General features: G+C 43.1%; 1 protein-coding gene across 9 annotated transcripts in view; it reads right to left on the bottom strand.

Annotated features, from left to right (window-relative positions):
* Window positions 1-20,729, bottom strand: part of RALGAPA1 (Ral GTPase activating protein catalytic subunit alpha 1) — a 508,613-nt gene that overhangs the window by 435,104 nt on the left and 52,780 nt on the right. For all 9 annotated transcript variants that reach the window (XM_082275707.1, XM_082275706.1, XM_082275704.1 and 6 more), the window contains exon 2: window positions 4,204-4,314. In XM_082275707.1, coding sequence (XP_082131833.1) covers window positions 4,204-4,314 — 111 coding nt within the window. The remainder of the gene's footprint in view (window positions 1-4,203; window positions 4,315-20,729) is intronic.

Consider the following 20,729-nt stretch of genomic DNA (forward strand, 5'->3'; position numbering starts at 1 on the left):
TTTTCTATTCCGCTATTTAATCAAAAACCTTTGGGGATCAGTTAAATTGGGGGATAGTCTGTGTTGGTACGTGTGAGAGAGATCCACCTTTCCAAGTTGTTGGGGTTCATCTCATACTTCTGAAGGTTTGAGGGTGCTGCCTGTTCCATACCCCCCTACTCCTCATCTAGCCTTTTAGGGGTACAAACAATAGTAATTGGGGCCTAGTGTGGTTGTGTACGTGTGATATACATACACTTTTTTTGGATCATATTTTCTATTCCGCTATTTAATCAAAAACCTTTGGGGATCAGTTAAATTGGGGGATAGTCTGTGTTGGTACGTGTGAGAGAGATCCACCTTTCCAAGTTGTTGGGGTTCATCTCATACTTCTGAAGGTTTGAGGGTGCTGCCTGTTCCATACTCCCCCTACTCCTCATCTAGCCTTTTAGGGGTACAAACAATAGTAATTGGGGCCCAGTGTGGTTGTGTACGTGTGATATACATACACTTTTTTTGGATCATATTTTCTATTCCGCTATTTAATTTAACTGGGCCTCCATGCGAGACCTGTGTGCCTTGTTGCGCTGTTTTGAGTACTCCACCAACATGGCCAGTGGCAATGACGCCGTTCTCAGCTTAACTATCCCACTTCTATGCCTCCTTGAAAAAACAATTCGGGCGATGATGGAAGAGGATGTGGCACAGGATGAGGAGGAGGAGGAGGATGAAGAGGTAACATTTCCAAGGCTTTCAGGGCAGTCATTCGCAAGGGGCTCCGAGGGTGGGTTCCTGCACACGCAAACGCCAGGGACGCAATTGTCCAGCAGGGGCACAGTTCTGGAGGATGAGGAGGATGAGGAGGAGGAGGAGCTGGAGGAGGAGATGGAACCATGTTCACAGCAGGGTGGCACCCAGGCCAGCTCATGGCCATCACTGGTGCGTGGCTGGGGGGATACAGAGGACACGGACGATACACCTCCCACAGAGGACAGCCTTTCGTTGCCTCTGGGCAGCCTGGCACACATGAGCGATTACATGCTGCAGTGTCTCCACAACGACCGCCGAGTTGCCCACATTCTAACTTGTGCTGATTACTGGGTGGCCACGCTGCTGGATCCCCGTTACAAGGACAACGTACCGTCCTTAATTCACTCACTGGAGCGCGATCGCAAGATGCGCGAGTACAAGCGCACGCTGGTAGACGCCATGCTGCTGGCATTCCCATCTGACAGCGGGGCCACAGTGGAAGCACAAGGCAGAGGAGGAGGAGGAGGAGGTCGCCAACGCAACCAGGGCACCGCCAGCACCTCAGAAGGCAGGGTTAGCATGGCCGAAATGTGGAAAAGCTTTGTCAGCACGCCACAACAAACAGCAGCACCAGCAGCTCAGATGGAACGTCTTAGCAGGAGGCAGCATTTTACCAACATGGTGGAGCAGTATGTGTGCACACGCCTACATGTAGTGAATGACGGGTCTGCCCCCTTCAACTTCTGGGTCTCCAAATTGGGCACATGGCCTGAGCTTGCCCTTTACGCCTTGGAGGTGCTGGCGTGCCCTGCAGCCAGTGTATTATCTGAACGGGTATTTAGCACGGCTGGGGGCGTTATAACAGACAAGCGCAGCCGCCTGTCCAGAGACAATGTGGACAAGCTCACGTTCATTAAAATGAACCAGGCATGGATCCCACGGGACTTTTCCGTACCTTACGCAGAATAGCAATGGATACCGACCTTACCCACCCATTGTTCCATTTTTGCTCTTTCTCACTCTTTTGGGGTGTACCCTCATTTAAAATTTTTGAAAAGAAGCAGTGTTGGCTACCTCGTCCTCCTCCTCAGGGCCAGATTAATGTAGGGGCTATTGGAGCTGCAGCTCCAGGCCCCTACCTTTTATATAGGCCCCGGGTTGGCCATATTCACTGTTACCGCTCTTCTGTCACTTGTAAACACAGAAGTCTGGCTTCTATGCTCGCTTCCCCAGGCAGCACCCTCAGAACCTCCCCACACAGCGTGAAGGCCGGACAAGGAGGGACAGTTGGCGATGCATGGATGTGTTTATGGGCTTCAGAGACAGCATCCCATGTTGAATTAGGCATGCATGGCTGCACCCTTCCTCCTCTGGGTGCATGGCAAGGCACGGCCCTTAAGGCCCTTCAAAATCCTCAGCACCAAGCCCATGATGCTGTTAATCCGGCCCTGGTCCTCCTCCACCGCCGCTTCCACCTACACCGCCCATAGGTGTGCGCAGCCTATTGCATTAAGGTGTGCACCCCAAAGTTGAAATACACATGCATGTGTTTGCCAGCAGGGAGAGTAATGTATCGGGGCCATGTACCTGTAGGCAAGGAGAAATAGAGCAGAGCAGGTCCCAGGGAGATCTTTCCCATCTCCTCACTGGCAATGCTATGTGCCCTAGGTGATTAGGGTGTGCCCAGGCACACCCAGCACACCCTGTGCGCACGCCTATGTCACCGCCACATCCACCACCACCTCAACCTCCCTCCTACTCCATATGGGCCTCGTCCTTCAGAGATGAAGAAGAACATTGTTTTATTTTTCTGTTTTTTTTTGTTGTTTTAAGTTATTTCCCTATCCACATTTGTTTGCAGAGCACTTGCCATGCTCTTAATTACGTTTTGCTGCCATTTGCAGCACTCTAGCCCTTTCCTTTGGTGTTTTAGAGCCATTTTAGTGCCTTAAAGTTCGGGTCCCCATTGACTTCAATGGGGTTCGGTGTCCGGGAAAAGTTCGGTAAAAGTCCGGGACACGGACCCGGACTTTTTTTTAAAGTTCGGCCGAACCCGTCGAACACGGACATCTAGGTGTCCGCTCAACCCTATCTATAACACAATAATAAATATTGAAATTACTACTAAATTGACTGCTTAGATCATGGATGCCAAACAAGGCAGATCATCAATCTGTTAGTAGGGAATACAGAGATCCTGTATTTCTAGTAAGCAGGAACACAGATCTGTCTTCCCACAGTTACAAAGCACTCCCTAGGAACACATTTAATCCTTTGATCACCCCTAATAACTGCTTCCCTGCCAGTGTCACTAGCATATTTTTTTTAGCACTGATCACTGTAGTGGTGTCACTGGTCCACAAAAAAGTATCAAAAATGTAATTTAGTGTCCAATGTGTCCACCGCAATGTAGCAGTCCCACTATAAGTTGTTGATCGCCACCATTACTAGTTAAAAAAAAAATGAATAAAAATGACATAAAAATATCCCACAGTTTGTAGATGCTTTGCACAAACCAATCAATATATGGTTAGAGATTTTTTTTTTTATACCAAAAAACACGTAGCATAAAACATTGGCCTAAAGTGATGAAGAAACTAGATTTTTTTACATTTTTTATTGGGTAGGTTTTATAGCATGAAGTAAAAAAATGTTTTTTTTTTTTTCCAAAAATTATCAGGTTTTTTTGTTTATAGCACAAAAAATGAAAAACTACAGAGGATCAAATGCTACCAGAAGAAAGCTCTATTTGTGGGGAAAAAAAAGACATACATTTTTATTTGCGTATAGTGTTGCATTACTTGTGCAATTTTCAGTTAGTCCCCGTTCACACTGGGGCGACCTGGTCGCCTCACAGGTCGCCTTCCATAGGGAAGCTGCGGACCTGTTCTAATAGGAGCGATACAAGTCGCTCCGACTTAAAAAAAGGGTCCGGAGCTTCTTTGGGGCGACCCGGAGCGACAGTCATAGACTTCAATGTTATGAAGTCCGTGCCGGCCGATCCGAGGTCACGGCGCGCTGCTCGCACCGCGACCTCAGAGGTCGCCCCGGGAAGTCGGATCGCCCCAGTGTGAACGGGGCCTTAAAGTAACGCAGTGCCGTATCACAAAAAATGGCCTGGTCATAGGGGGGGGTTTGGGGACTGAAGCTGAAGTGGTTAAAGTGAGAATTTAGCAAGAAGATGATTTTACCACACAGCATCACATTTCTTCTGCCGTCTGATAACATGTGCGAGTGGTCCTCTAAAACTCATATGGTATAACTGACAGGCCTCACCTACTGGCTAACACAGCAGAAAGGCAGTTAAAAATGCCAATTCAAAACTGTTGAAAAAGGAGGTGCAGGGTCAAGTTGTAGAAACAATTGTCATGGGACAGCCTGTACATTTCAGAAGCTTAACCAAAAGAAAGAAGAGTGAAGAGATAATTTTCATTAGAAAAAAAAAAAAAATTAGGACAGTCAATTTAGCCTTACCTTTTTGTTTCACGGATGTTTCAATTATCACAAAGTTTTCAAAGAAAACATAGTAGATGTGAGAGAAGTTTTGTTCGAAAAATTGCTTGAGGTCAATGGATTCTGCATTTTCTATAAAAGAAACAAAAAAGGTGCAGAGATTAGAACTCCTCTACAAAAAAGGTCACATTGTCTCCCAATGTCAACCTGCAGTCAAACGTCTCTATCTAGGATCTTAAACTCAAAGAGGCTGTAAAAGGAGTGTGAAAAGTGGGGGCACTTAAACAATAAATAGTGAATGACACAAATGATGGCTATCAATTTAACAGAAAGCGAACAGAAAAACCTCTTCACACACAGAGTCATGAAAAAGCAATCAGTTACAAAACTTTTATTAGGAGTAGAAGTAGAAAGAGAACAATAGGCATCACCATATTTAACAAGACTATTCGGTCTCATAAGTCCCTTAAAGAGGAAGTAAACCCTCCTCTGCAAGTTGTACCTATAGGTAAGCCTATGATAAGGCTTACCTATAGGTACTATAAATATCTCCTAAACTTGTACCGTTTAGGAGATATTTACCTTACATGCAGCCAGTGACGTCACTGGCGCATGCGCTCTGAAGGAACAGCCGCTCGTGCCGTTCCTTCAGAGCCCCGTGCCGTGATCGATGCGATGCATACTAGCTCATTATGTGTTTCTCTTGCAGGGTGAAAAAAAAAAATGTGGGTTTACAACCTCTTTAAAGAGGAAGTATCACCATGACATATAAAATCCTAGATGATTCCACCAGGACACCAAGTACTTGGTCCTGTTTTGATCCATAGTCTTGTGCAACCTTTTTCAACCAGGGTGCCCAAGTACCCTGGTGTGCCTTGAGGTTTCCTCAGGGGTGCCTCAGCCAAATAACCCCAAAATTTCCCAGAAATTGTATACAAGGCAGCAGGTGGATGAAGGCTGCCTTTTAGTTACACAAAGTCACAGGTTTTAATTGTATACCATTACAACCCTCTATCTGCCGATCTGGTAACGACGAATTACAACATCAATTAAAAAAAGGAGGAGGTCAGTTGGCTGCGTAGCATCCTTGTTTGACCCTCCCCTGCTTCTCTCCATAGGTTTTGGGGTCACATTAGTTAAGCGATGGAGAAAAACTTAGGAAAAAGAGAAACATTGGAATACTAGTCAGTACCAACTTGTACCTCTAACATTGGGTGTCATACATGAGTGTATGTTGCTGCATTATGTAAAATGATTAGAATAGTTTTTACATTTTAGGATGGGATGCCTCAAGACTGTCTATAATTTTAAAGGGTGCCTCGAGACTGTACATAATTTGGGGGTGTGCCTCGACTGAAAAAAGGTTGAGCAACACTGGTCTTGTGTATTAAAAGCCAATATTTATTCTGTACATGTAGGCTGGAGCTCCAACCCAAGCTGAGGTCAAGTTTACATCACAAGCATATCCCTGCTATCAGAATACGCTTAACAGCTCAGGTATAGCCAGCAGCCCATATTGAGCGAAAAATTTCCAACAAGCTGGTTGTACAGAAGCCAGCCTGCCCGCAGATGGATCATAATTCGACAATTCCCTGTTGAACCAGATTGATGGCCCAGAATTTTGCTGATATCATTAATACTGTACAACACCTGTAGCAGCATTTTCTCCAAGAAAGGCAATATCCTCTTTCTTACCCATCCCTTTTGGTCTCCAAATATAGGTGTACTTTTATTTACCACTTCCAGCCCAAGGACGTTATTTTACATCCTGGACTTTAAGTGGAGATATCCGAATGATGCTTGCAGGCATCATTCAGATATCTTTTGCAGCCAGTGATTCCCTCCACTGTAGGAACCAGGGTGTCAGGGAGCTGCAGCCAGCATGCAGGAGACTCCCGCACCTCGCAGGAGACTTGGGATGTCTGACGACAAGACACCTGCCGCAGTGTAACCCAAGCGCCAGGCCGCTAATTCTAGTCACCAAAGCGACCTGGCGCCTGGGTTTTTTTCGAGCCCTGCTTTAAATGCATATTTTTTTTTTTTGTTTGTTTTTATGCACAGTTTGACACTTTTTTAGCACACACATTGGTGTGGAGTATTTTTTTTTTTTTTTTTGTGCATCTTGTCGCTTTTTTAACCACTTCCAGTCCAGCGACGTAAAAGAGTACCTCACTGGACTTTCAGTGATTATATCAGGATGATGCCTGCAGCTGGCATCACCCCAGTATAGCTCCTTTTAGAGCCAGCAGTCAACTTTAGAATTAATTTGATAAAAAAAAAAAAAAAGGGATCATCTCACACATGTGAGGGAAAGTCAACAGTCCACTTGTAACAAACAGCAGCAGTTGAGTGTGTGTAGAAGACGCAACGGTCACAGACAGAAGCTGTCTGGCAGTAAAAGGAGTGATCATCTCCATTCCACGGTGGATTAATAGCATTAGAAGTTAAAGAAAAATAAGATTGTTTTTTTTTTTTTTTTTTTTTCGACTCACAGGAAGTGACAAGGACACCAATGCTGGCAAGACCATCTCTACTGGCTGAAAAATCAAAACTAATGCAGACACCGCAATACAGAACGGTTTCTGTGTTTCGATATACCCAACTAAGATAAAGTGATTAAATATATGCAAGAATACTGAGTATTCCATATTCAAAACTATATGGTACTGGTTACCATAAAAAAATCTTTATACAGCACACGTCCCATTTCAGATTTGTTTAAAGTAGAAACCAAACCCTAGTAGGAGATGCAGCCTGTGAAGTCTAAAGCAATACCAAACTGAACAAGACAATGAGAAAGGAAGTCCCTGCCCAGAAGCTCTATAACTAAAATGACAATTCAAATACACAAACACAGCAGGCAAGCAGAAGGAAAGGATTTCAAGAATATGAAACAAATTTCCTCAACCAAGCTTAAAAAAGCTACTTAACAATAAAAAGGAAGACATTTACAAAAAAGTAAGACATGTACAAAAAAAAATAAAAAAGTTATTTTGTTTCAGTAATTCAATTCAAAAAGTGAAAGCCATGTTCTATAGATTCATTACACACAGAGTGATAAATTTCAAGCATTTCTACATTTAAATTTTGATGATTATGGCTTACAGCTAGTGAAAACCCAAAATTCTGTATCTCAGAAAATTAGAATATTGTTAAAAAGTTAATGATTGTAGACTCATGGTGTCACACTCTAATCAGCTAATTAACGCAAAACACCTCTAAAGGTTTCTTGAGCCTTAATGGTCTCTAATGCCCCGTACACACGTTCAGATAATCGGACGACTTATCATTTGCATTTTGTTGCATGATACTAACATCGAATTCAACAATGCGTACAAACGGTATGATTTTTGTCGTGCATGCAAAACAAAAACAATGGCAGCCAGGCTTTTTCCGTGCTATTTTAGTGTTTCTGAGCATGCGCGGTCTTTGTCGATCAATTTTTAGCGGACGCATAGTGTACTGATGAAACTATTGTCGTTCGCGAGGCGGTCGTACGACAGAAGTTTTCCTGTTTGTCCCTTCGGATTTTTTTGGATGAACTGTCGTGATCGGCTGTCGAAAGCTGTGTACTAACGATCAGATTATCGCGATCAGGTCGAAAGCGAGTTTTGTCGTGCGATTATCGGAACGTGTGTACGGGGCATTAGTCTGGTTCAGTAGGTTACACAATCATGGGGAAGACGGCTGACTTGACAGTTGTCCAGAAGACATTGACACCCTCCACAAGGAAGGTAAGTCACAATCATTGTTAAAGAAGTTGGCTGTTCACAGAGTGCTGTACCCAAGCATATTAATGATGATTTAAGTGGAAGATAAAATTTTGGTAGGAAAAGATGCACAAGCAACAGGGATAACTGCAGACTTGAGAAGCAAGCAAAGGCCATTCAAAAATTTGGAGGAGATTCACAAGGCGTGGACTACGGCTGGTATCAGTGCTTTAAGAGCCAACATACACAGACATACCCAGGGCATGGCTACAACTGTTGCATTCCCTGTGTCAAGCCACTCCTGAACCAGAGACAACATCAGAAGCATCTTACCTGGACTAAGGGTCCATGTACACGGGACGTTGTTAAAAGTCCCTTTGAATGCTGGAATTTTTAGGACGTTTGAAACGTCCGTTCGGTCGCGTTTGTACCTGCGTTTAGCGGGCGTTTGCGGGCGTTTGCGTTTAGAACCGTTCCTAGAGGTCAAAAAAAATGATTCCCCTTTAAAATGGAAAAACGCGAACGCCAAACGCTGGTCATCGCGCTCGGACGCGTTCGGTTGCGTTTTTGCATTTGAAACGCCGGGAAACGCACATTCAAACGCAAATAATTGCGTTCTAAAAAAAGTCCCTGAACGCAACTGCCCGCAAACGACCGCAAACGACCTGGTGTACATGGACAGATAAGATAAGATAAAATGTAGATGGGTTCAGGGGCTTCTAAAAAAAACGCCCAACTGCTTTTTTCGGATTGAAGTCAAATTTGCATTTCATTTGGAAATCAAGGTCTCAGAGTCTGGAGGAAGAGTAAAGTTGCATGCCGTCCACAGTCAGTAATGATTTATGATCATGTGACCCCTGATGACGTCAGACGCATGCTGACGAAATGCGTGGGATGGATCTAAGACGTGACCCACCACTTCCGATGATTGGAGCGCAGAACGGCATCCCTGCTTTTAAATGCCTGAGAACATTCTTTTGCCTTAAGTGTAACTTGTAATTGACTTAATAAATTGTTTGGACATATTACACCGTCTAAACCGTACCCCAAGAATATGTACCCATACTGACAGGCGCTTACGGATGTTTATGAAGTACTATTCATGCTGATTTTGACTACCTGTAATGGGGGTCAGAACAATCTGGGGAGTGTTCTGTGCATGTGAATGTCGGTGGAGAAGGGACCCAGGAATTCAAGGGTGATATCTTAGTTTGGATGGTCTTGGAGGAGAGCGAACACATTTAGGATTGTGTTGTTTGCAACCAAAACTAGGACTTTTGAGCACAGTATTTCACCTTTCACATATTTATAAGTTTTTGGATTGAACATTATTGTTCACTAGAAACGTGGTCAATTTGTTTTCTTGTTTATACTTTTCAGTAAGCCAACATTTCTGTATTAAAAATCCTTTTCTTTTATTGGCCTTATGTAATATTCAAAATTTTCTGAGATACTGAATTTTGGGTTTTCACTAACTGTAAGCCATAATCATCAAAATTAAAAGAAAGAAATGCTTGAAATATATCACTCTGTGTCTAACACATCTATATATAATATATGAGTTTTCAGTTTTTAAATTGAACTACTGAAATTTAACTTTTTGAAGAAATTTTTTAAAAATGCACCTATACATACCTTTTTTGTAGCCTCTCTGTGCTGGTCTCCAGCGGTGGAAGCTCTGCAGAGGAGACCGCCAACAATGGCAGGGAAATGAATGGGAAGGGACATCACCCATAGACTTACTATGGGGCTTCCGTTGTCGGCTGCCTACACAGAAAAGCCGCCGCTGACAGCTCAGCTTGGGACCGGAGCCGCTTCACAAAAGGTACGTATCGCGATTTCTTCTCTACAGGGCTAGATAGGTTAGTCTTAGATGCCTGTAGATTTACAGATTTTAGTGTTAGGGTGGACTTTTACTTTAAGGTTCTGTGGTAGTTTTACAGATTCAGTGGAACGTAACAATTTTTTTTTTTTGGGGGGGGGGGGGGCTGGTTCTGCTTTTCCAGCCCTGTGTCAGTTCTCAGTGTGACTGGCTTTAAGTTTTAGGAAATCTTTTTGCTTCCCCGAACACAGCGGGATACTTGGGCATGTTCCCTTGCAGTGCACAGATTTGCTACCTATAAAAGCGATAATGCACATAACCTGGCAGTCTCTGTATTTGTGCCCTAACGTTCTCACTATGGGGACATATATTTTTCTTTTTTGTCCCATTATGCTCAGTTCATTGCCATGGTGGTTAATTAGGAGGATTGGGGTGCTCGACATCTGGGGGAGGAAAAGTCGCAGGACACCTCAGACATAGGCTTCCAGCTACGTTGGAATTTGTGTTGCCCTTGGGGGGGCACCGGGGTCTTTTGTATGCCAGTCATGCATGCATGCATGCATCAGGTGTGGACTAATTGAGATTAAGTTAATCATGTATTATGTCCTAGTGGTTATACACAAATGGTAATGGTTTAGTTTCCTCTGCCATTTTACTTTAGGTCCTGAAGAAGAAGAAATGAGAAACGGGCTTATCTACAGAAACTCATTTCGACAGCATAGTCTTGCCAAAATTGGGTAGCACGTCGCACATGTATATAAACCATATTAGGGTACTGTGATAAATGAGTCACAGGGGTTTCTGTGTTTGCTCTTACACTTGCTTTTATGACCTGTTGTAGGGCGGAGTGTTTTTTGAACACTTTTTAATAAAAATTTGTGAATATTGTTTATGTTGTATTCTCCTTTGGTTCTGTAATGTCCGATCAGTACTGATTTTTTTTTTTTCTTGTGGTGGATTTGAGTATACAGATGTGGCACAGGAGTGGGTAGATAGATATTAGTATACAAGTCTGGTAATATGGTATCAGCCGTGAGAGCAAACGATTTTGCCATCATGTAATGACTGAATTTTGATCGATAAATCATTCAATGGACATCAATTAATCCATTTTTTGTTCGTTTTGCCACATATGCCCAGTGCAAACAGTTTCGGCAAAAAACACCTTAACCTTTCAATCGTTTGTTTGGCAGAATTTTCCAAACTTTTTCTTCGATTTTTTCGGTCTGAAAAGTTAAAACCGATTTTCTATTTGTGCCCATTAACTGGATGAAAAATGAACAACCGGACCAAATGACAGATTTTCGAACGATTTTTCGGCTAGTGTATGGCCAGCATTAGTGAGGGATACAGGGTTCTGCCTTAAGAATATTTTCCTTCCTCTAGAACAGGGATATGCAAACTGTGACCCTACAGCTGTTGAAAAACAACAAGTCCCATCATGCATTTGCCTCTAGGGGTCATGCTTGTGGCGGTCAGTCTTGCTATGCTTCATTGGACTTGTAGTTCTGCAAGAGCTGGAGGGCCAAAGTTTGCATATCCCTGTTCTAGAAGATGCCCCTCTTTTTTAGGATCCCTCCAACAAGTGGTTGCAAGTCACCTCCTGTTCAATGTAGGTTGCAAGGTCAACCCTGTAACTTGTATAGGGCTGGCATCAATCGCTCAGGCTCTATCCTATTGGTCTAGATCCCTTCACAGGGATTTATTTGCTACAGTTAGGCCCCTTTCACACTAGTGCGACTTGTCCCGCGATTTTGGACCACAAAATCGCATGACAAGTCGTTTTCCATTATTTTCAATGAGCCCCATTCATATCAGTGCGTTTTGAAGTCGCACCGACTTCAAAGTAGTTCCTGCACTACTTTGCCACGATTTGATTTAGTTTTGAGCCATAGCCAAAGCTTTCACAATCGCTTCAAAATTGCGGCAAAATCATGGTAAAATCGTGTCGCATAAGTGTGAAAGGGGCCTTACTGGCCCACCAATGGTCAAGTGTGCGTGATTAGATGGCTTTGATTTCATGTGCAATGCAGCGCTGGATATCCATCCTGTGATGCTGCATTAGCCTCCTGTCAGTTCAGGAGCAGGGCGATGAAGTGTTGGTCGGCAGATAAAAACTTCCAAAGGGCTCATCTTTACCACTGGGGGACGACCAACTGTTTGGTGCTTTGCTGGATCATCCCATTCAGGGAGCAACTGGGATAAAAATATGCATTTTTCACAGATTTTAAAAGGGTTACTAAACCCACAACAGAAAAATTAGTCTGTATATGCAGTAAAGCATCCTTGTTATACTCACTGTGGAACCTAAGGGGTAATCCTCCGCATTGTGCAAAAAAGGATGTATAATCCTGTATGCACAGATCCTGCTCTTCTTCCACTGACTCCAAAATCTGTCCGGATAAGACAGAGCCTTTGGAGTCAGGCTGCGCATGCTCTGTTTGGTGTGTATTGCTAGAGAGGTTTTTTTTTTTCTTGGGAGAGTACATGTGATCAGCACAGGGCCGAACAGCACTGTCCAGACAGCGGGTCTGCAGTATGAAAGCTCCTCCTATAAGCTTCAATAGGAACTGATAGAAATCACAAGACTGCTAGATACTGCTGATGAGAAAATGTATTTAGCAGTTTACATTTACTAAAGTAGATGCATTTCCATTTTATGTGTACTGTGGGAGACTAGATATAGTGAATGCAGGGTCCTGTTATACTCACTATAGAACCTAAGGGGTTGATACTCCACATTGTGTAAAAAGGCTGTTGATCCTGTGTTCTCTGATCCTCCCCTTCATTTACTGTCCCCAATCCATCTGCTGATAGTATAGAGCCCCAGAAGACACTCAGCACATGCTCAGTTTGGCGTGTATTGCTAGAGAGTTTTCATTTTTGCGGAGGGTACATGTGATCAGCACAGGGCCAATCAGCACTGTCCAGACAGAATGTCAGGGGTCATGCAGCCTCATAGGACACTCAGAGGAGAAAGAAAACTCCTCCTACAAGCTTTAACCAGTGCTCAGCTGGACACTGATAGAAGTCACAAGATTGCTATATATTGCTGATGAGAAAAGGTATTTAGCAGTTTATATTTACTAAACTAATTGCATTTCCATGTTCTGTGTACTGTGGGAGAGCAGATATAGTGAATGCAGGGTTCTGGGCTTAGTAACACTTGAAAATGGTAAAAAAAGGCACATGGTTTTGGTTTTTTACCTTCATGCATTCTATGTATGAAGGTAAAAAAATAAAAACTTCTGTGCGGCAGCTCACCCCTACCAATACTTACCCAAGTCCCTCTCTATTCAGCGATGTCCACGAGAGCCTTGCCTCTCTGAGGACTCGCACTTCTGATGGGCTTTTGGACATTAGCTCCCGCTGCTGTCAATAACAGCCAGTGAGTCAATCAAGAGACTGAGGAGTGGGGCCAAACTGCAGCTCCGTGTGTGAATGGACACACAGAGCAGTGGCTCGGCTCAGGTGCCCCTACAGCAAGCCGGTTGTGGTGGGGGCACCCAACAGGAGGGAGGAGTCAGGAGTGCCGGGGTGGGACCCGAGAAGAGGAGAACCCGGGCCACTCTGTAAAACCACTGCACAGGGCAGGTAAGTATAACATGTTTGCTATTTTAATGGAAAAAAAGCTTTACAACAATCACTTTAGGTTAAGAATTCACCATGCTAAACTGGCTCCTTTCTCTTCCTCTTCAAAGAACTTCTTTTGTCTTTATGTTCTTCCAGGACTCCTAATTCCTGGCATTGAAATAGCCCAAGAGTGCAGCCAGCAGAAAATATTCCATGGCTTGGAGGTGCAGACCCACCCTAACCCCCCCCCCCCCCCCCGGAGTTGGGGGGCTGGTTGGCATTCAAGGTCTCTTAGAGAGCTCACATATCACAGAGCGGGATGAATATGGTTCCTTCTGCCAACTCATGTCACTCCAGGAAGTATGAGCCAGCAGAAAGAACCATAGCAGCTGGCAAGGAAAGCAAGCATTTGAATTATTCAAAGATCGAATACTTTTAGTGACTGGGGATCAGAGAAGTGGCACAGACCCCCCAAAAGGTAAGCAAATGAGGATTTCTTTTACAGATGAGCCTTTTAGAAAAAAGTGACCCTGTGGAGACCATTAATAGGTCTCATTGTATTCCAGGAAGCATGTGTGATTTGCCAAAAAAGATTGTGCAGGAACAGAATAGAAATAACTAAATTTAATGTAGAAATTAGAGATGCACCGATTTTCGGCATCAGCATAGGCGAAAAAGGTGCAGATAAAAAACATAACTGTAACGGAACAGGACACCCCTTACTGGGTACCTCCCTTGACAGATGCTCCTAGTGCTTTCCGAGGGCTCCAAGCACTCCACCAGACACCGTAACCACTTCAGAACCCACGAACCGCCGCAGCTTGGTTAGGGTCTCGCCATCTCCTACCCACCCTGGACCTACGACAAGGCTCCAGGTTCCTGTGGGTGAACCTCTCTTTCCCCAGAGAGTGCAGCAGAACAAGCTCTTACACAAGCTCTTACAAGAGCTTAGTGATTCTCTAAGGGAGTATTGAAGACCATAGCATAGCAATCCCTTGTAGCATATCCCCCCAATAAGAGACAGGACTCTAGATTGAGGGTGAAGTAACTCTAGAACAACTTTATTAAACAAGAAAACAGACTTATATACAGTTTTCACCCACAAGGTTACCACCCAGGTGGACCTTGTTGAAGACTGGACGTAACATTTACCATCCAATAGGAACAGAGTTTTACACTCTCATACAGTGTACACAAAAATATACAATGTGGGACAATCCCCCCTCCCCCTTAGCATCCAATCCACATACCTATATACATCCCATAATACGTTTCTTTTAAGGCAGACAGACAGAACAATGTGAGGTCATTAACACTTAACAATGAGAAAGGGCAATCCACATTCCCTCCCAATACACAACAAAAGGAAAACCTGTCTGACATTAAAAGATATGTAATATACACAGCATTTAGGAAGAACAGATTTCATGGCAAATGGGAATAAATCTTTACATTCCTATATGGAAATATTGCTGGCGAATATGACCGTCCCATCTGAAGCAATTCAAACCATTAATTATCTGTTTTTAACTTCCAGTGACGGTGAATGCTGTCACAATAACACAGGTGCATTATTGATGCGTTCTTGCTGCATTTTCAATGCATTTCAACGGCGAGGTGCGTTTTAGGTGCAGTTTTTTTTAACTTACTAAAAATGTTGCAAGCAGGATTTTTAACACAACAGAAGCGCAACGAACCAGTGTGAAGACATCCAAAGAATTTAAAGTAATACAATTTTATTGAGCTTTTCTTGTGCTATAGGTGCCAATAGGGGCTGACCATAAATTCATATTCATTTAAATTCATGATATTAAAAAGTCATAAAAATATATATTTTTCTAAAAACAGTTATTTTCCGTTTCGTTTCCGTATCCCTCTAGTGGAAATGGTTTCAAATTTAACCATTTAAGGCTGGCATCTACTTTGATAAAATGGCAGATTCACACTAGTTGGTATTACCAAAATCGTTCCTTTTCCTATGAGAATGGCTCATTCACACTAGTTGGTATTACCAAAATCTTTCCTGGAGGTAAGAGGACTTATCATAACATCTTAGGCTCAGTGTAGCTCTAACAAGATTGATGGTGACTACTCCTCAGTTTGTCTGTAAACAAAAGCGGTTCCACTTCTACAAGGTCATTGAAGAAAACAGATTAGCTTGTCACATTTTTAAGTGTATGCAAACAGTAAAATTGGTTTGGACAAAACGAAAGCCGTCAAGGGCCCCAGAGGTCTCACTCTGGTCCCGATTCTTTCTTCAAAACACAAGAACAGAAATAGAACTGGCAAGAGTCTGATGGCCAGAGGAAGAGGCGCCAGAAGCCTCTACTATCAACACAGCGTATAAACAGCCTGCTCTGCCTGCACAAAACTGAAGGTCATGCCTTTTCTGCTACTGAAATAATTCAAATTCTTTGGCACACAACAGTGATCCAACACAAGTATTCTTCCATGCAGGTCAGACAGAAGTCTAAGGCCTCATATACACTGCTGCTGATAAACGGACGTTTAGGAGCAAAAGAGCATCAGGCGTGGTTGTCAGCAATATTCCACTCCGAATGAGACAGGAAGGTTGACTAACCCACCACCTTGTGAAAATGGGATTTTAAAGGCTGGGGGGTGGTCAGTGATGTACATACAACATAATAATATAAAAAGCAAAAATGTATTACATGCATCAATAATACAGGTTAAAAGCATTGTATACAGACATAAAAAAGATACACATTGCATTAGAGGTGTACAATTTCATGATCGTGGCTAGGAACAGTGTAACTTGGTATATCCTATGCGTTTTGCTTGAGCAGTGGGGCTCTTGTGTTAGCTTTCTCAGGGACCAAGTAAATAGGCCATAACACTGTTTCTAAGCACCAATGATATAGGTTCCAGAGAACGCTAGATGATGCAGGATCCCATGGCATGAGAAATAAGCAGGGAGTACAGTCCCAGATGGGAATGGACAAATGGTATGGCCAATCATCCAGCCGTGACGCCCAGTTGGCAGACACTGGACCGAATCTATGTCCTATTGGAGGTGTCAACCAGGTAGATGGGCCGAGGAAGCAGGCAAAAAGTGCCCATCTATAGATCTGTTAAAAGCAACCAGTAGGGGATCAATATACAGTGGGTACGGAAAGTATTCAGACCCCCTTAAATTTTTCACTCTTTGTTATATTGCAGCCATTTGCTAAAATCATTTAAGTTCATTCTTCTTCCTCATGAATGTACACATAGCACCCCATACTGACAGAAAAACACAGAATTGTTGACATTGTTGCAGATTTATTAAAAAAGAAAAACTGAAATATCACATGGTCCTAAGTATTCAGACCCTTTGCTGTGACACTCATATATTTAACTCAGGTGCTTTCCATTTCTTCTGATCATCCTTGAGATGGTTCTACACCTTCATTTGAGTCCAGCTGTGTTTGATTATACTGATTGGACTTGATTAGGAAAGCCACACACCTGTCTATATAAGACCTTCCAGATCACAATGCATGTCAGAGCAAATGAGAATCATGAGGTCAAAGGAACTGCCTGAAGAGCTCAGAGACAGAATTGTGGCAAGGCACAGATCTGGCCAAGGTTACAAAAAGATTTCTGCTGCACTTAAGGTTCCTAAGAGCACAGTGGCCTCCATAATACGCAAATGGAAGACTTTTGGGACGACCAGAACCCTTCCTAGAGCTGGCCGTCCGGCCAAACTGAGGTATCGGGGGAGAAGAGCCTTGGTGAGAGAGGTAAAGAAGAACCCAAAGATCACTGTGGCTGAGCTCCAGAGATGCAGTCAGGAGATGGGAGAAAGTTGTAGAAAGTCAACCATCACTGCAGCCTTCCACCAGTCGGGGCTTTATGGCAGAGTGGCCCGACGGAAGCCTCTCCTCAGTGTAAGACACATGAAAGCCCGCATGGAGTTTGCTAACACCTGAAGGACTCCAAGATGGTGAGAAATAAGATTCTCTGGTCTGATGAGACCAAAATAGAACTTTTTGGCCTTAATTCTAAGCGGTATGCGTGGAGAAAACCAGGCACTGCTAATCACCTGTCCAATACAGTCCCAACAGTGAAGCATGGTGGTGGCAGCATCATGCTGTGGGGGTGTTTTTCAGCTGCAGGGACAGGACGACTGGTTGCAATCGAGGGAAAGATGAATGCGGCCAAGTACAGGGATATCCTGGACAAAAACCTTCTCCAGAGTGCTCTGGACCTCAGACTGGGCCAAAGGTTTACCTTCCAACAAGACAATGACCCTAAGCACACAGCTAAAATAACGAAGGAGTGGCTTCACAACAACTCCGTGACTGTTCTTGAATGGCCCAGCCAGAGCCCTGACTTAAACCCAATTGAGCATCTCTGGAGAGACCTAAAAATGGCTGTCCACCAACGTTTACCATCCAACCTGACAGAAGTGGAGAGGATCTGCAAGGAGGAATGGCAGAGGATCCCCAAATCCAGGTGTGAAATACTTGTTGCATCTTTCCCCAAAAGACTCCTGGCTGTATTAGATCAAAAGGGGGCTTCTACTAAATACTGAGCAAAGGGTCTGAATACTTAGGACCATGTGATATTTCAGTTTTTCTTTTTTAATAAATCTGCAACAATGTCAACAATTCTGTGTTTTTCTGTCAGTATGGGGTGCTATGTGTACATTCATGAGGAAGAAGAATGAACTTAAATGATTTTAGCAAATGGCTGCAATATAACAAAGAGTGAAAAATTTAAGGGGGTCTGAATACTTTCCGTACCCACTGTATATGGTCCTCGGACGTGGCTGCCTAAATGCACCGGACTGTGGACCGAGGACCATACATATTGATGGTTGAGGTACTTGCAGACATCCCTGGATTGAGATGGGGCTCAGGTAAGTATTAGGGGGGCTGCTACACACAGAAGGCTTTTTATCTTAATGCATAAGGATAAAAAAACTTCTGACTTTAGCCGTCGGTTACTAGCTGTCAAGGTCCGGCATTCAGGAGAGGTTTTCAAACGTCCCGTGTACATGAAGCCTTACAAGCTGCGTCAATATCAAACACAACCCTCACACTTACAAGTGACAGAGGACAATGACGTACTTGTGAAGGGGACGCTATTATTTACTAACAAATCTCTTAAAAAAGACAAGATAGCGTATATACCTAAAGCTGAAGTTTAGGTGCAAGTTTTATGGCAGTTACCAAGGACCAGCTTGGACAAGATGGAGATCGTAATGCCCCTGCCCTGCCACCTCATCCATTCTTGTATTCATTGGGGGAAAAAAAAAAAAATTAAAAAACAAGGCATTCTGTGAATGTTTGCAGTGGTCAGCTAATGACCCCATGTGGTTACTCTGCAAAAGGGTACCAGATGAGGACTTGATCCAGAAGCTACTACGGCGATTTGCCATTTGCACAGGGAATCCACAGGTAAGGAATAAGCATATTTAAATTAGTCCAAGCTGGAACAATGTAACTATGCAATACAATTCATACCTAAACTGCAGCTTTAAAGTGTGGCACTAATCCCACATCATAAAAAAATATCAATAAATGGTGTATTACATGCTGTTCATACTCACTCAGCCACTATGAGTTTTGTTTCCTGTATTCTGCAATCGTGCCGATTTTAAATGTGACAGCAGTTGTGGGGGAAAGGAACACCTACCCACTGTTACAGGAGAAGGGAATGCAGGGGGGGCGGGCGAGCTGGAACATGTAACACCCCAATTACGAGTGCAACATTAACACGTTTCACGAGGTAAACTTGGCCTTTAAAGCGTCACATAATAAAAACCTATCAACGAATGCTGTATTACATGCTGTTCATACTCAGCCAGTCACTATAAGATTTGCTTTCTGTATTCTGCAAAACCTAGTTGATCCTGCTGCTCTCTGTCTCCCCCTTCTGTCCATGTCCCCAATTCAGCTAGGGATTTTGCAGCTATGGTTGCAACTCTGCACATGCTCAGTTTTCAGTGAGTTTTCAGTGAGTTTTCAGTGAATTTCTATGCTGAGCATATCCTCCCCATCACATCTCAGCAGTGCACATGTGCACAGTATACACCGTGGTAAATGACAGCCCACTCCCTCCCTCCACCTCCATGCCCACTAACCAGCTTAACACAATGGGGGTGGGATATTACATATAGATTAATGAAGTCTTCACCTCCCTCTTATTCTAAGATACAGGCTGGAGGGGGCGTGACACAGCCTGTGACTGGCAGAAAGATTTAATTTAATAAATACATTTTTGAATATACATTTGTATGCCGATCTGAAACAGTTTGAGATTAGTTATCTTTACTCTCTATTCAGAAGGCATGTTTTTTTGCTTATGTTTCCCTGCAGTCAGGCTGGGAAAGAGCTGGGTTTATAGAACAGCTGTGCATCGATTAGAAAAAAGGTACTTCGTTTTTTTTGTGTTTTTTTTTTCAAATAATTGCAGTGCCATAATCCACATACAGAAATAGAAGGGACAATGTAAATTAACAGTGTGTGTTTGGTATCACTTTAAAGTTTATGACCTTCACATTTTGAAGTCCAACTCAAACAAAAATGTGTTTGTCAGATTCTATGTCAGGCTTTTATTGCCATGTGGCTATTGGGCAGAGATCTCACTTTCTGTCTATTTAAACATCCTTGCAAAAAGCCTTCTTTAACAGATCTCAATAGCTCAAGTTAAAATTTACGCACATGAATGTTTTAGGGATATAACCCATCCCTTATGAGAATGCTGTGGAAGTCTTTTGTAATTTGTAAAACAAAGATTACATACACAGATAAAAAGTTGAAATAAAACACCAATGTTTCAATGACTAGCTGGCTCCGAGTTGCACTCTCAGGCAGTGATGTAATGCACATGCATTGGAACTCTGCAGAGCATAACGAAAGGAACAGCACTGCCTTAGTTGAGTCCACACTGCCATAATGATCAAGACAGTGGTGGCCAGCTGCATAGAATTCAGTCAGCAGGGTCTTGATGAGAAAGAGAAATTTGAAACATTGATGTAAAAAAAAATAGGAGGTAGAATCAATCTATTTGCAAAGATCTTTGAAGAAGATGTCCACAGCAAAAAAAAAGGGACTTTGCAGAATCGCAAACCTCAGCATACCTGAAAATCCCAAATTTTTTTACATTTTTAAGTGTTTGTTATCCCCTGGAACTTCATATATCTGAGGTGTGTCTGTTGTGCCATGTATTTATTTTAAAAAGTATTCTGTTCTTACAAAACAAAGAAAGGGCGCACCAGCCTAGCGCATTATCCTCAGCGAGTTTATTAAATCAAAGTAATTAAAATCAGCTACTCACAAACATTCGTATAATTCAGGCATATCAATTCCATAAAACCACCTCATAGCGGAGGTCCGATATCTCATTGGAAGCAGAGGGCTGACGCGTTTCGAGGCTATGCCTCTTCCTCAAAGCCTCTTTGTGTTGCTTCCTGGGTGACCTGGTGTTTACCC

The sequence above is a fragment of the Pelophylax lessonae genome (assembly GCF_965119305.1).
Source record: "Pelophylax lessonae genome assembly, chromosome: 13".
NCBI classification, from domain to species: domain Eukaryota; kingdom Metazoa; phylum Chordata; class Amphibia; order Anura; family Ranidae; genus Pelophylax; species Pelophylax lessonae.